This window comes from Carassius auratus, chromosome 5, assembly GCF_003368295.1.
Source record: "Carassius auratus strain Wakin chromosome 5, ASM336829v1, whole genome shotgun sequence".
In the NCBI taxonomy this organism is placed as follows: Eukaryota; Metazoa; Chordata; class Actinopteri; order Cypriniformes; family Cyprinidae; genus Carassius; species Carassius auratus.
The window spans coordinates 1,228,131-1,244,006 of record NC_039247.1 but is presented as its reverse complement, the minus strand read 5'-3'; the positions used below and the strand labels follow the sequence as shown (position 1 = coordinate 1,244,006).

General features: G+C 38.2%; 1 protein-coding gene across 2 annotated transcripts; it reads right to left on the bottom strand.

The window, feature by feature from the left end:
* Window positions 1-6,021: 6,021 nt before the first annotated feature.
* LOC113070198 (cytosolic phospholipase A2 gamma-like) lies at window positions 6,022-14,376 on the bottom strand. Of its 2 annotated transcripts, XM_026243421.1 has the most exons (15): window positions 14,308-14,376; window positions 14,139-14,164; window positions 12,879-12,990; window positions 12,631-12,773; window positions 12,347-12,548; window positions 10,956-11,058; window positions 10,744-10,884; window positions 10,362-10,427; window positions 10,239-10,277; window positions 9,167-9,292; window positions 8,818-8,961; window positions 8,288-8,365; window positions 8,055-8,209; window positions 6,876-7,041; window positions 6,022-6,806 (listed from the first exon to the last, which is right to left on the bottom strand). In XM_026243421.1, the coding sequence occupies exons 2-15, from the start codon at window positions 14,162-14,164 to the stop codon at window positions 6,658-6,660; spliced, it is 1,650 nt and encodes a 549-aa protein (XP_026099206.1). In that variant the 5' UTR covers window positions 14,308-14,376; the 3' UTR covers window positions 6,022-6,657. The 2 variants fall into 2 exon arrangements, with proteins under 2 accessions (XP_026099206.1, XP_026099197.1); XM_026243412.1 differs by lacking the exons at window positions 14,139-14,164; window positions 14,308-14,376 and having other exon boundaries at window positions 12,879-13,062.
* Between the last annotated feature and the right edge of the window lie 1,500 nt (window positions 14,377-15,876).

Sequence of the window (15,876 nt, the reverse complement as noted above, 5' to 3'; positions counted from 1 at the left end):
ATAATGCAAAATGACAGTCAAAGGCAGTCCACCACGAATTGAGTGATGCCATCATGTAGCTCAGTTCAGTTTAAGTCAAGTCATGTCAAGTCTGCTTTTGTCAATTTTTCCATATGTACAGTACGTACATACAGAGAATCGAAATTGCGTTACTCTCAGACCCTCGGTGCCTACAGATAACACTAATTCATAGTTCATAGTTCAGTGGTGATTCATAGTTCAGTGGTGCCTGGGGCTGAAGAGGGATGGGGGGCAAGTTCGGGACCGAGTTCAGCTTCCTGACAGCCTGATGGATGAAGCTGTCCTTCAGTCTCCTGGTTCTGGCCTGGAAACTCCGCAGTCTGCTTCCTGATGGCAGCAGACTGAAGAAGCTGTGTGATAGGTGGGTGGGATCATCTGTGATGCAGAGTAAGTGAGACGGTTTCCGTAAATTTCCTGGAGGGAGTGATGCAGCTCGACAGGATGCTCTCGATGGTGGCTCTGTAGAAGATGTACATGATGGGGGGTGGGGCTTTGGCTCTCCTCAGTTTGCGGAGGAAGTAGAAACGCTGTTGTGATTTCTTGGCCAGTGCTGCGGTATTGTCGGTCCAGGAGAGGGCCTCTGTTATGTGCACACCCAGGAACTTGTTGCTGCTCACTCTCTCCACAGTCGCACCATTGATGGTCAAAGGGTCATGCTGAGTGTGCACTCTCCTGAGGTCAACAACAATCTCCTTCATCTTCTCCACGTTCAGAGAGAGATTGTTGCCACTGCACCATATGGTCAGGCGGCTCACCTCGCTCCTGTAGTTTGTTTCATCCTTGTTGCTAATGAGACCCAGCACAGTTATGTCATCTACAAACTTAATAAAGAGGTTGGAGCTGTATGACGGTGTGTAGTTGTGGGTCAGCAGAGTTAAGAAAAAGGGGCTCAGTACACATCCTTGGAGGGCCCCAGTGTTCAGTGTGATGGTGCTGGATGTGTTGCTGCCGACCTGTACTGCTTGAGGTCTTCCAGTCATAAAGTTCAACAGCCAGTTGCACAGCGAAGTGTTGAGCCCCAGCTGGACCATTTTGTGAAGGAGCTGTTGAGGTTTGATTGTGTTGAGTGCTGAACTGAAGTCTTTGAACATCATTCTGACGTAGTCCTTTTTGTCCAGATGTGTGAGTGCTGAGTGGACGGCAGTGGCGATGGCATCATCGGTCGACTGGTTGGACCGATATGCAAACTGTAAGCGGTCCAGGGAGGGGGAAGGATAGATTTATGTGGTGCATGATTAGCCGTTCAAAGCACTTCATGAAGATGGGAGTAAGTACAACCGGACAGTAGTCATTGAACATGGATGGAGACAGCTTCTTCGAGACTGGAATGATGGTGATAGTTTTGAAACATGTGGGAACAACAGCTTGACTGAGTACTGGTTGTATTCAGCCCCACTTCATCTCCAGATCTGAAGGCAACGTTCCGCATCTTCAAGAGTCTGTAGACCTTCCCTGTCATCAACAGCTTCTGGTTGGCCTGGACAGTGATGGTTTTTGTGACTGTAACATCATCAATACACTTGTTGATGTAGGCAGTGACAGTCTCTGAGTACTCCTGGAGGTCAGTGTTGTTATTGTATGCGGCAGGCTGCTTAAACATATTCCAGACAGTTGTTACAAAGCAGTCTTGAAAAGCTTCTGATGATCCTTCCAGCCACACTTGAATCTGTTTTTGAACTGGTTTGACAAATTTAATGAGCGGTCTGTATGCAGGTATTAGCATGACAGTCATGTGGTCTGAGGCTCCGAGGTGGGAGAGGGGGAGGGCTTTGTAAGCTCCTCTCTGTGTGGTGTAAACAAAGTCTAAAATGTTATTACCTCATGTTGGAAAGTTAATGTGTTGGTGTATTTTTGGAAACACACTCTTTAAGTCAGCACGGTTGAAATCCCAAGCTTTGATGAGAAAAACATCAGGTTGGACTGTCTGCTGCTCATTGATGTGCTGGTACAGTTCATTTAGTGCACTGTTCCTGTTGCTGTTGTTGTTTGGGGGGATGTAAACCGAAACGAATAGTATGGCAGTATATTCCCTCGGCATATAGAACGGCCGGCACTTAATAATCATAAACTCCACCAGGGTTGAGCGGTGTTTGCAGACCACAAAAGCATCGCGGCACCATGCATCATTGATGTAAACGCAAAGCCCCTCCACTGCGGGTTTTTCCTCCCTCGACGAGAGCTCTGTCCACTCGATAGCATGTCAGCTGATTGAGCTGAATAGCACCGTCTGGATCGCTTTTGCTGAGCCATGTCTCTGTGAACAATATACAATACAGAACAAAAGTTTGGACACACCTCATTCAAAGAGTTTTCTTTATTTTCATGACTATGAAAATTGTAGATTCACACTAAAGGCATCAAAACTATGAATTAACACATGTGGCATTATATATGGAATTATATAAATAACAAAAAAGTGTGAAACAACTGAAAATATGTCATATTCTAGGTTCTTCAAAGTAGCCACCTTTTGCTTTGATTACTGCTTTGCACACTCTTGGCATTCTCTTGATGAGATTCAAGAGGTAGTCACCTGAAATGGTCTTCCAACAGTCTTGAAGGAGTTCCCCGAGAGATGCTTAGCACTTGTTGGCCCTTTTGCCTTCTGTCTGCGGTCCAGCTCACGCCTAAACCATCTCGATTGGGTTCAGGTCCGGTGACTGTGGAGGCTTACCAGACAAAACCAGTAGTTCAATCCCAGGCTGCAGCAAAGTCAGATTGTGCAGAAGAATCATCTGTTTCCTGTGTTCTTGTCCCGGTCGTCCAGGTGTCAATTCAATTCTGGATCCAGGTGACTGCAGTGACCCTCTGATCTGGATACAGACTGGATCTGGTGGCTATGGTGACCTCGGAATTAGAGAGAAACAGAGTAATATTAGCGTAGATGCCATTCTTCGAACATTGTAGCAAGTACATCTGATGTTATGGGAAGTTTTCCCGGTTCTGGTTTACCTAATTAATGCAGCCTAAAAATCCTTTAATGGATTTGGATATTAGAAGCGTATTAGTATGTTATGTGTAAACCAGGTTAAAAAGATGAGTCTTTAATCTAGTTTTGAACTGCAAGAGTGTGTCTGCCTCCCGAACAATGTTAGGTAGGTTATTCCAGAGTTTAGACGCCAAATAGGAAAAGGATCTGCTGCCCGCATTTGACTTTGATATTTTAGGTATAATCAAGTTGCCAGAGTTTTGAGAATACAGCGGACATGGGGAACCATATTGTAACAAGATCTTGTTCAAATACTGAGGTGCTAAAACATTCAGGTTTTTATAAGTAATAAGCAAGATTTTAAAATATATACAATCTTTAATAGGGAGCCAGCCAGTGCAGTGTTGACAGAACCGGGTAATATGGTCATACTTCCTGGTTCTAGTAAGAACTCTTGCTGCTGCATTTTGGACTAGCTGGAGTTTGTTTATTAAGCGTGCAGAGCAACTTACCAATAAAGCATTACAATAATCCAACCTTTAGGTCATAAACGCATGGATTAACATTTCTGCATTTGACATTGAGAGCATAGGTTGTAATTTAGATATATTTTTGAGATAAAAAATTCAGTTTTACAAATGCTAGAAATGTTGCTTTCTAAGGAAAGATTGCTATCAAATAGCAAACCTAGGTTCCTAAGTGATGACAGAGCAGCCATCAAGTCGTAGACAGCATTCTAAGTTATTACATAAAGAGATATTAGGTCCAATAATTGACACCTCTGATTTTTTTTTCAGAATTGAGCAGTAAGAAATTAAACATCATCCAGTTTTATTTTATTTCGACTATGCATTCCGTTAGTTTTTCAAATTGGTATGTTTCTCCGGACTGTTTAGAAAAACAGAGCTGAGTATCATCAGCATAACAGTGAAAGCTAACACCGTGTTTCCTGATGATATCTCCCAAGGTTAACATGTAACATGTTAATGCTTAACAAGCGTTACGAGTAATGGCCCTAGTGCTGAGCCTTGAGGTTCTCCATAATGCACTTGTGATCTATATGATACCTCTTCAATCACTGCTACGAATTGATGGTGGTCATATAAGCATGATTTTAACTATTGTTATGCACTTCCATTAATTCCGAGAAAGTTTTCTAGGCTATTCAAAAGAATGTTGTGGTCAATAGTTATGAACGCAGCGCTAAGATCCAATAGCACTAATAGAGAGATCCAACCATGATCAGATGGTAAGAGCAGGTCATTTGCAACTCTATGGAGAGCAGTCTCAGTACTATGATACGGTCTAAATCCTGACTGGAAATCCTCACAGATAACATTTTTCTTTAAGAAGGAATATAATTGTGAGGATACCACCTTTTCTAGTATCTTGGACTGAAAAGGGAGATTCGAGATTGGTTTATAATTAACTAGTTTTTTTTGGGTTCTAGTTGTGGTTTTCTGATGAGATAACAGCCAGTTTGAAGGTTTTGGGGAAATATCCTAATGACAATTACGAATTAATAATAGTCAGAAGAGGATCTATGACTTCTGTAAGCATCTCTTTTACGAGCTTAAATGGTATAGGGTCTAACATACATGTTGTTGGTTTAGATGATTTAACAAGTTTATACAATTCTTCCTCTCCTATACCTGTAGTAGAGAATGAGTGGAAGTGCTCCTCAGGGGATCGATTTAGCTTGAGGATCCTCATAATGGTGTGGTTCTCTCGGTTGGTTGTGCATCTTTTTCTTCCACACTTTTTCCTTCCATTTAACTTTCTGTTAACATGCCTGGTTACAGCATTCCATGAACAGCCAGCTTCTTTGGCAATGAATGTTTGTGGCTTACCCTCCTTGTCAATTTAGGGCTTTTTGGACAACTGTTAGATCAGCAGTCTTCCCCATGATTGTGTAGCCTAGTGAACCAAGCTGATAGACCATTTCGAAGGCTCAGGAAACTGTCAGGGATCTGCAAGAATGAGACTCAAATGCAAAATGAGCAGACAAGGGTATTTTATTAACAAAACATAGACTGGAACAGCTGGGGGAATTTGCAGTGAAATGGTTCAAACAGATGGGCAGGGCAGACAATAATACGGGCAGGAGGGATGACCACTGAGACAGTCCAAGGTGACCACGGGCTCAAGCACAGAGTAGGCAGGAAACCCGTAGCTTCAAGTGAAACACAAATGTCACCAGTCTAGTCGCCAGGTAGAGACTCACGAGACCAGAGACTTGAAACGTGAGAGAGGTGAGCTGCTTCCAGGCAGTGGGGTTCAGTGGCCAGGAAATCTAAAGATTTCCTATATTTAAAACCAGTTCATCTACTTTTACTGGAGTGATATTTCTTTACACATTCATCACACGTGTACTTGTCCTTGTTTTGGTTTTAAGAAAAGCCTAAAAAGCGATGAGGGCTGCAAACTACATTAGCTTTATGCTACATGCCCTATGCACTGAATGTGGCATCAATTCTGCTAGCTTGCAATTAATTGGGAGCTACATCACTGGCTTGCAAACAACCAACATACAACAAGCTTGTTCTGAAGTTTTACATTAAAAGTGAACTTTCCTGTGATCTTTTGAATACTTTATTTCACAGCCCACCAGCAGACTCCATCATCAACTCCAGCAGAGGGGTGGCCATAACGATTCTGCCACTTCTTCCCAAACTCGTTGGTCTGAGTCCCTTGATGGTGACAATCTTCAAACTTTCAGTTCTTTCTGTTTACACCACTCTGGCTGTAACACATGCAAGGGCTGATTCTCTGTAAAGCATCTGTGTCTAGCTCTTTAGGCACAGTCCTCTTGTGCTAGGTACCTTTACGAAAGGGTCCCAAAAAAGTAGTATGGCACGGTTCGCTATTTTGGTACCATTCACAACTTCTGACAGTGGAAATGGGAGTAATTATGTACAGTACTGTACTGTACCAAACCATAAGTGGAAATGAGCCATATTAAAACATAAATTTGCCCCCGCACTTTTTTCTTGACAAGTGTGTTCACATAGAGGTTTCAAGGTCCAGTGTGGATAAATATAGGTTTAAATGCAAAGAGACCAGGTATGCATGGCTTTATGCGCATTACACTTTATTCATATCCAAAATGAGGCGATGTGAACATTAAGTGCTAAACACTCTCCTGCAGTGTATGTTTCATTCATACTCGACTTATGACATGCCTGGAAATCCTTAATACGGACAAAGGCATCCAGTAATTGATGTAGCTGAACTGAATACAAAGCAGAAACATTAGTATACCATCAAAAGTAAGGGAGTCTACATTTTCCTATGAAAACACTGCCTATGACATAATTACAGGCTAATGCTTAATTAAACGGTGGTGTGTTCAAGCAGGTATAGTTATGTTAGACTTTTTTAATAACAGATGCATTTTAGGCTAGGCCCACCTGATTATCTCTGGGCCCACCTACATTCTGATTCCTATGAACTATATAGATATATGTCGACTAAATGAGTGAGTGGTTATCAGTGGTTTTCAATAAAATAGTTTGGTGAAACAATGGTCTGAATATAAGTTGACTAAAGAACAACTTTAAATCAGTTATTTCACCTGGAAAATGTATCAACATTAAGTCTAACTGGAACATAATTTTACCTAAAAATAAAAAATAAAATAAAAACATGTAAACAAACAGTGAGGACTTTGCCTCATTTCACAATGACTGTCATTAGTTGTGTCCTTTCTACCCGACGACTGCATCAATCTGCTCCAGCAGTTTCTCTCTGTTGTTTGAGATGTTTTTTCCAGCAACCTCCATAAGATTAGTGATCATCTCAGCGCTGTAAGAACCTTGTAAGGTGGCATAATTTTTCTTCCAGGTCTCAACATCATCTAAAGAAAAAGTAAAACACTTAAACATATTATATTTTAATTTTATTTAAGTAGACAGTCTAAACTTACCTCCACAGTTGACCACATTAAACAGAGGGATGTGAATCACGGTTGGAGTGTTTGTGCCTTTGAACACATAGAAGTCCTTTGGGTTCTTCAGGTCTTCACTGGGAATGTTGACTTCAGGGAAAGGGATGTTTAGCTTCTTACACATCTCAGCAGCTTCTCTCACTGTCTGCAGTGGAAAAGCAACACAAGCACTTTGAAGCACTTTCCAAAAAGCAACACAGCATTAATTAACCGAACGCGTTAGACAGAGATTTCAGTTTACATGTACATTTAGTCATTTAGAAGATGCTTTTATCCAAAGCGACTTACAAATGAGGACAGTGGAAACAATCAAAAGTTTCTGTCGGCATAGGTTGGCATGTTCCATATTTACACCACCAGCCCGTGTTCGTTCTGATTCTCCCTTCGACATCAATCTGTTCTGCATCTTGTCTTACAGCTTCCAAAGTTTGTAACTCCTCGTCTGTGTATTCTGGCTCAAAACTATATGGTTCTGGATCTTGGTTTGATACACAGTAAAATTCCTCTGAGTCTGACAATTCCTCAAAGTCAGCCATGATGACGAGTCACGTCTAGCTAGTTAGTCACGTTTGTTTTGTGTTTACGGAACCATCAACAGGGCGTCTCGGGTGCTGTGTTAATCACTCCGCCTAAGTAACGTTAGCTATGCTCCTGCGCCTAGTGAGAATATAGCTCCCAGTATTTATACGATTAAAAATGGTCTCTGTCTCATATAGCCTTGTTATTTGTACACGCTGTGACTATACAGATCGCAACATGTAAATAGGAAAATGTTTGCATTATTTTGTCACTTATTGGGATTACTATGCTACCATTATCCATTTACATCCAGTCTTTGTGCTAAGCTAGGCTAGCAGTGGGTGCGTCAAATAACACTTACAGAATGCACAGAAATGATGTATGGACTTATCTAACTCTGGGGGATACTGTGAATAAGCTAAAGTCCCAAAAAGTCGGAGTGTTCCTTTAAGGTTAGTATGTCCATTCGTGGTCATGAGGAAAAAGCAGCGATATTAATAAAAATAAAAAAATCTCCTTTTTATTTTCTACCGAACAAAAAGAGAAATATAGTTTGGAACTATATGAGGGGAAGTAAATGGTTAGGCTATCTGTTTCTTTAACTTTAATTATAGAATGTGCTATATGTTTGTATAATACCTTGAAAGGATCGGCTTCACTGAAATCCAGGGAAATGATGAGGTCTATGTCTCGTTCTTCTCTCAGCACTGAGAAGTAGGGTGAGTTCAGCAACACTCCGGCGTCCATATAGTCTCTCGTCTCACCTTCCAGAAGAGCAGCAGGCACTGCTTCATCTGAGGGAGCACAGCGAATAAGTCTGTTTATTATATAATTCACACGGAATTGCCAGTTATTATTAGACTTGTTCTCACCTGTCATTTCGTGAAGGAAGTTATATTTCCTGCCCCAGGTCCACTGAGTCATGCATATACAAATGCTCGAGAAAAGAGCTGAAATAAAAATAAATTATACTGTAATATTCTGTATATTGTTTTTCTAGTGACCATATTTGGAGATGAAAAAGTAGGTGCTGTAAAGTAGGTGTGTGTGCAATTATATACATTTTAGTTTCAATCATAGTTTTGTGTGAACAGGCTATCAATGAAGAGAAAGAAATCACTCAGGTTTAATTAAATTTATCTTCATTTTTGCTTGGAAGATGAATGAAAGTCTTGTGCGTTTGGAACGACATGAGGGTAAGTAAATGATAAGTGAACTGTCCTTTAATCATGATTATGATTTTTGTCATGATCACAAAAGTTCTTCTCTGGCATCAGTCTGTTAAAACCTTTTGTTGCTAATTGAAAGCTCTACTAACTTCTCGGTTTATGCATTGAAAAATCAAAAGAGAACAACAATATACTGTTGAAATCATACACACTGTAAAGACAATTCAACCTACCCAAAACAGGAAACCTGTCCCAAAGACTCAAATTCTTACACACATCTTCAGTGTATTGCTTCATATGCAGTTCTGCAGCCTTTTTATCGGCGAGATTCAGTTTTTCTGTTGGCAAAATCACCCGGCGTTTGCCTCCACTGAGCTCTGTTAAAAGAGGGAAACGTACATTATGTAGTTCTAGTGATCTGACACCGTAATTGCAATTACAGTCATTAATGTTAAATCATTTTTTTAGTAGTTTGTATTCAAAAACTGAACCCTGAGAAATATTCACTGCAGAAAGTTTGATAACTAGACTCTAAGATGAACTAAACTACTCTCCTCTATATGAATTGTAACACACTCTTACCGTTCAGTGTGCTTCTGATGGATTGATCAAGAGCAGAAGGATCTTTGCCATTCAAAACATCGAGATTCATGTCCACAAGATCCATGAGCACCTGGAAACCCTTTTCCTCAGATGGGTCTTTAGGATCTTTTGAAGAAAAGTTGATGTATAGGTTAATATTTATGTTTATTTATAGTCAAATCTGTCAGTAGATTAGTTGTTTATAGGTTTATACCGGTTTACTTCATTGTTGTATGTCTGTATTTATGTAACACTGTGGTCCATTTCTCCCCACTGTATGTCTCCACATGTAGTGGAGCGACAATAAAGCTCAACTTGAATATCCAGCGATACGATTTTAACTTTACTATAATATAACATAACATAAATACTGATGAGTATTAACATAAGTAGTAAATAAATTGTGATACTAAATAAAAGGAGATGTTGAAGCAGCTTTAGGTATTTTATGAGTGAATTTGATAAAATAGCCCATTGACCAGACATGAGCTACTCCCACAGCTATGCACTGTGAAAAGTACTTATTAGGGAAATATGAGTAATATGATATGCTGTGCTTTTGTAATGCGTCTTATTCAGTAATGATGAGAGAAACACACATGAGAAACAGTTTAGAGAGGAAAAATCTATCTACATATAAAATATGGGTCACAGATTATTAGTCACTTTAGTGCATTCACTAATTATATGTAAAGAAATTGTTTGTACTGTTGAAAATATTTTAGAAAAGATGAATCTTGATACAAATGCCAACTTGTAGCTGATGCAACTTTTTAAACAATTGTTAGCGTTACTTTTTATGTCAATGCACTGAGCAAATCGGGGAATTTTCCATCTTCTTTCCGTGTTCAGAAATCTGACGTTCCTCACAAGCAGACATACACAATTAATATGTGTTGATTTGACGCTAAAATGAATTTGATGGCATTATCATGATTTATTAGGTACAATAAGATGCATGAGCAATACATTTGTCACAGTACTTAGCCTAATCGTTTTATTGTTAGCTATGATGGTTGTTCAGTAGACTCCAAAGATGGAACTTAAGCAGAACTGCAAATAAATGATTTACCTTCACTCCTTTTCTTAGTTATTGAATGTTGAAAGAAATCTGTGAGAAAATATAATCAGGGTTCACATGAAATGAAATGACTGTCAACTTTAGGTAGAATCGAATCTCCAAATGCAGCTTCACCTTTTATTTTTTTCCAGATGAATTTCTTATTCTCGTCTCCATCAGCTAAAACGCTGCCACACAGAGCTGCAGAAAATAAATGTATGTGTTTATAATAAATGAAACAAATAACATATTGCTTTCAAAACAAAATGTGAAATATAACAGTTTAATGTATCTAATTTAAGCCATTTAATTATTCAGCATAAATTATCTTTCTTTCAAATCACTGTGTAATGAGAAACTTTGTTGTTAAACAGCAACTCACGGTGGTGTTTAATTGCTTTAATTAATTTGAAAAATATCTAATTGTAATATTGTTTATATTTCACCTTAAATTCCCTGTTCAGTGCATGTTGATTTTACAAATATTAATGAACTCTCCTGTGACAGAGTTTGTTACCTTGCAGGTAAAGCATGTCTGTTTCAGGATGGTCTTTTTTCTTTGAACCTTTGCTAAACTTGCTGCCGAAGCTAGAGGTTTTCACAAACGCTCCAGTGAGAGAATAACCCGCTTCAAGTGGACTGATCTCAAACCAGGGGTCTGCAGACAGAAAACACCACCATAAAACAGCTGACATGATCACAAAAACTAACTTTCTTTCAGATACAAACCTTGTGCCTCCTCCTGTTTGCTTTGCTTGTCCATTATTGCATAGATGGGAAACGGGTCTTTTCTGAGCTGGTCCCACTGATCTGAGAGTGTCCGTTCATCAATCTAAAGGACATTTTTTTTAGTTAATTATTGTTTTTAAAGGAGCTGCTGCAGGTCAGAGTAATGGACATGTTGAAAGGTTTCTTATTGGTGAATGGAGCTTCTTGCTGGTAGCTACGTTTGCCAGTTGCCATCCGTGCATCGAGTAACTATGTTTGCGACGTCACTGACATCACTTTTTTTAATTTTTACATTTTATTTATTTATTTATTTATTTTTGCAATGAACAGTGTTTGGTTATTAGAGGACAATGTGCAGAATGCATTGGCTAATTTAGTGTAACTACTGAAAAAATGTTTCATTGGATAACAGTGTGTGTTTGCTAAATTACTTAATGCCAATCCAATTAACAGAAGATTATTAAAAAGTTTTAATTGTCATTGGTATTTTTAGGTCACACGCACTTACAATTACAGAAAATAATCAAATTGTAAATCATACAAGGAATAAAGTTAAAATGACTGCCTCTATGACATGTTTTTATCAAGTGAAGTCAATACAATAGAAAAAGACTCAAGCAAACGCTCTGTGGTGATGATAAGAAGAATGGAATTGGGTTTAGGGATGATGACCATCTAAGCTGACGACTAGGGTAAAAAGGTACACACATATTGTTTTACCTGCTAAACTGTAAGCGAATAGCATTTAAGCTTTCATGTAGAACAGCTTTCGCAAATTGAACTATCAACTGACATAAAACCAAAAAGAAGAGGAAGGCCGCGGCTTTTCCAACCAGTTGTAAAGCCCTTTCATCATTGAAAGCAGTTTAAACTCAAATCAATAATTCATGAATCATAATTTATTGGTGAAAATATGTGGTGTAACAACATTATTCCTTAAAATGTTTGTCTTATTTTATGTTTTTTCTTCATTTTGCTTCCAAACATTGGCTAGGAACTGTTTTTATTTGCGGAAGCTAATAAAATGTTTCAATTCATATCAATATTTTGTGTCCAATTATTTACTATTGAGGCAGGACACGTGTAATAAGCAGGATAATGTACGTTCATAATTTATAGTTATCACAAATTATTTATTTGTTTAAAGTCCCAAAAGGTTTATTAACTTCCACTTAAATTATATAGTCTCAGATTTTCAATGTGATTTCAGAATGTGTTTGTATTTTGCCTATAGTAGGTCGATTTACAGTAGTTTGTCATCAGCCGAATGTTGCAGTATGTGTCTCAGGTTCCTTGGCATCCCATAATCAACTAACTATTAAAACTACAGCACTTTAAGACTGGATGTGACTTCCAAATCATGCAAGTTTGTGGTATTAATATTTACAGACCTCTTTCACATATGTAGTGACGACCATCGCTGCCCAGACGTCAGTCAAGCTGAAGTGCTCTTTCTCATAGTAATATTTCTTCAGTTTGTCAAATGCGTCTCCCCAGCTGACTGCAGGACCGCTGAGTCTCCTGATGATTTTATCCTTCACAGTCTCTAGTTTGGTGGACCAGTCTGGTTCTTGGTATAAGGAGGCCATGCACCTTCAGAGAAGAACATACTGCTCTCAGTTTTAATATTCAACCCAATTCAATCTCTGTGTGTGTGGTTTCTCAGGGTTTGTACCAGGTGGATCCAGAGACTCCGCTCAGATAAAGGATGCAGTCCAGAAGACCCGCTTTATCAAGCTGATCCAGGGATCCCAGCAAACCCACCATGGCTCTTTGTCCTCCTCCAGAACCCAGTAATGCAATGTTTGGCACCGCATCCTGAAATGCACACACTTGTTTGTTCAAACATGAGCTAAAACACCATTTGTTGGTCATTTAAAAAAAGAATAGTGGACAGATATATAAAATATAAGATTGTCTTACCTGACTGCAGTGTTTTCCGAGTTTCTGCAGGCTTTGAAAAACAGTTTCTCTCCTTCTGACTACAAACTCCTCCTCATTTTTATGTAGAGAATGTGCGATTCTCACCTCTCCGCTGCATTGGCCACAAAGACAGACAGACCAATTTAACATCACTGTTATTTCAGGCCCATAACCACCAGATTGAGAGGAGGGGAATTCCTCTTAATAATAAATTTTTCCCAGAATTGCTGAATTTAACATCTTGTACTTGCTATTTAAGGGTCAAAAGTTAACCTGCATAGATATAATTAGAAATTGCCAAATTGTCCCATCCAATATTTGATCTTTGATTTAAAATAATAATAATAATAATAATATTTTTTTAAAGTTTTAAAAGTTACATTACAGAGAGTGTGAGGTAAAATGTAAGTAGCCAAACATTTAATATATGACAACTGTTATGATAGAAATGTTAAAGTGACCCTATTATGCTATTTGAATTGTTCATAATTAGTTTTTGGAAACCACCAAAAACATGTTCACATGCATGCAAGTTAAAAATAAAAAATTCATTTTCTTATAATATGCATTTCAATTTTGTGCTTTTTTCTCAATGACTCTCAAATGATTAGTTTGAAGATTCATCTTTCCAAACCCCTCCTTTGCATGAGGCTGCTCTGCTCTGATTGGTCCGATGACCCAGTCTGTTGTGATTGGTCAACTGCGAACAGAGCATGTCAGAAAAGGAACGCCCATCTCCAGTACTGGAATACGGACAATCAAATAATACAATCCTATTATAAAAATAACAGTGCTCCCCAGTTCTAAAAATAAAGAATCAGAGGGGAAAAACTTGTTTAACACTTATGGTAGCAAACTCGACCATCTGCTTGGTAGTAAAGACCCAAAGAATAATGGCATAAGAGTTAGCCAAACACAGACGTAGAGTACTGGTAAAGCACTGCAGTTTGTAAATCAATGTATTGCACAATCCTTTATCATGACTCCAAGTAATAAGGACAAATGACATTCAATATGAATCTACACATTTCTAAACAATATCTGATTAGCAGAACTGTAAGAATAAACCTCATCCACACACTTACATTCATGGCATTGTGCTATTTAATATAATTTTGATTTAAGATTTGAACACATCTAACTAAAGTTTATTTTGAAGTTGTTCACATGATGATCCAGTTTGTAATTCTGTACGTAATGCACTCATATATAATAATGTGCACTGCTTAAATTTGTAGGTATCTGAGCAGGATTACAAACCTTTCCTGAAGTTTGGATGCCCTCATCTGTAAAACAGGAGAGTTGATATTTAGGTTAAAATAAATAAAAAAAAAACTCATTGGAATAAGTTTTAATCAGAGCTAATTTCATATTAAGCTTTATAGTTGCCATGTTGCAAAAGCTTTAACGATAATAGCGATGTACTCACTGTTCTTGTAAATCCTGAGATTCACCGATAAATAAAAACAGCAGTTGTTGTCTCTCGTATCAGCTGAAAATGCTCTTTTATAGAGCTCTGGGTCATCATGAGGGGTGGAGATAATGAACATGCAATTCAATGAAAAGGAAAACAGAAAACATCCGAAAAAGCTGCATGTGTAGACTTGATGTGAATTGTTGAACAGGGTATTAGTGCATTTTTAAAACCATGGTGGTCTGAACAAAGAGTATATATATATATATATAATTGTTATTTGTTAAACATATACTTCTAAAAACAGAGAAATGAATCATTAGTGTTTGTAAAATGATAAAATAGCCAATTTTGTTAAAGCCATGGAGGATGACCTTAAACGCTCTGATTTTTCATGAGAAGTGTTGCTCAACTTCAAAATCCCCTAAAATTACTCAAGATTGTTCAGGTAGGGTGATAATACTAAAGAACTGTCACCACAGGATGTATACAGTGTCTCAGATCAAGTTAAAACATGACTACAAAGCAAACAATTGCTTTCACTGTGGGAAGCAGTCTCCCAGAGCAGCACTATGTCATTTTTCGATAATGGTTTCCCATAGGTCTATTTTTAGAAATATGGGCCTTGAAAAAGCTAAACGAGTTTAATTTGCTTTGACTACAGTAGGCAGTTCCGATATGGACCACAACTATGCACTTGCTTGGCATTTTCCCAGTCTTTTCCCAGCAAAACTAAAACAAATCACTTATCTCTAAATGAATTTATTTTCCCAAATCCTTTATTTTAGAGTTTCTGAGTTACTTTTGTGTTATATTCATACTCCAATCAATGATTTGATATTTCCCTTGTCCCATTGTCCTCTTTGTGCAAAGAAATAAGTCTCCTGACAGTTCTCTCACAAGTGGTCAGTCTGAGTATGATTCAGTGGTCTATGTAATTGCCTTTTATTTAAATGTTTTAGTTCAACTTGCTCACCTGTTGATGTGAAAGTACGCAGAAAGATTTTATTTTGTACTATTTTGTACTTTCAGAGGGTGTGCTCATTTTTGCAAAACAGCATGTTATCACAACATCTAATTTCCCTGAATACTTCTGACATACTTCTTTGGGAACCGATCAATCAAATCAACTTTTTATCTCCAATTAATCCTAATTGGTCTTCTGAGTAATATTTTATTGAGGAATTTGTTAATTTACTGTATTCTGAGTACTGTATTTATTGCTTCATGTTCAATATGTTTGATACAACAGAATTATTTCAGGCTTCAACTTTCCTCTTCAATGAATATTTACAGGAATTTCACTTATAATATCATATTACTCCCTTACAGTAGCAGCACCTTGTGATGTATGGCACTCTGCCAATATGGTGTGCCAAGATTCATACCAGTTGCCTTTGCTGTTTACGAGTCAGGCGCACTTCTTCTTGTGTTCACAGGTCTATGGCAGCCAGATGAACCACTTGTGGGAAAGTCATGAAATTTGGCACACAGATAGACAACAGTCTCAACATTAACTATAGCCAATTTAAAGTCTGTAACTTAAACATTTAGTGCCACCAACAGTTCAAAGTTGCACTCAAG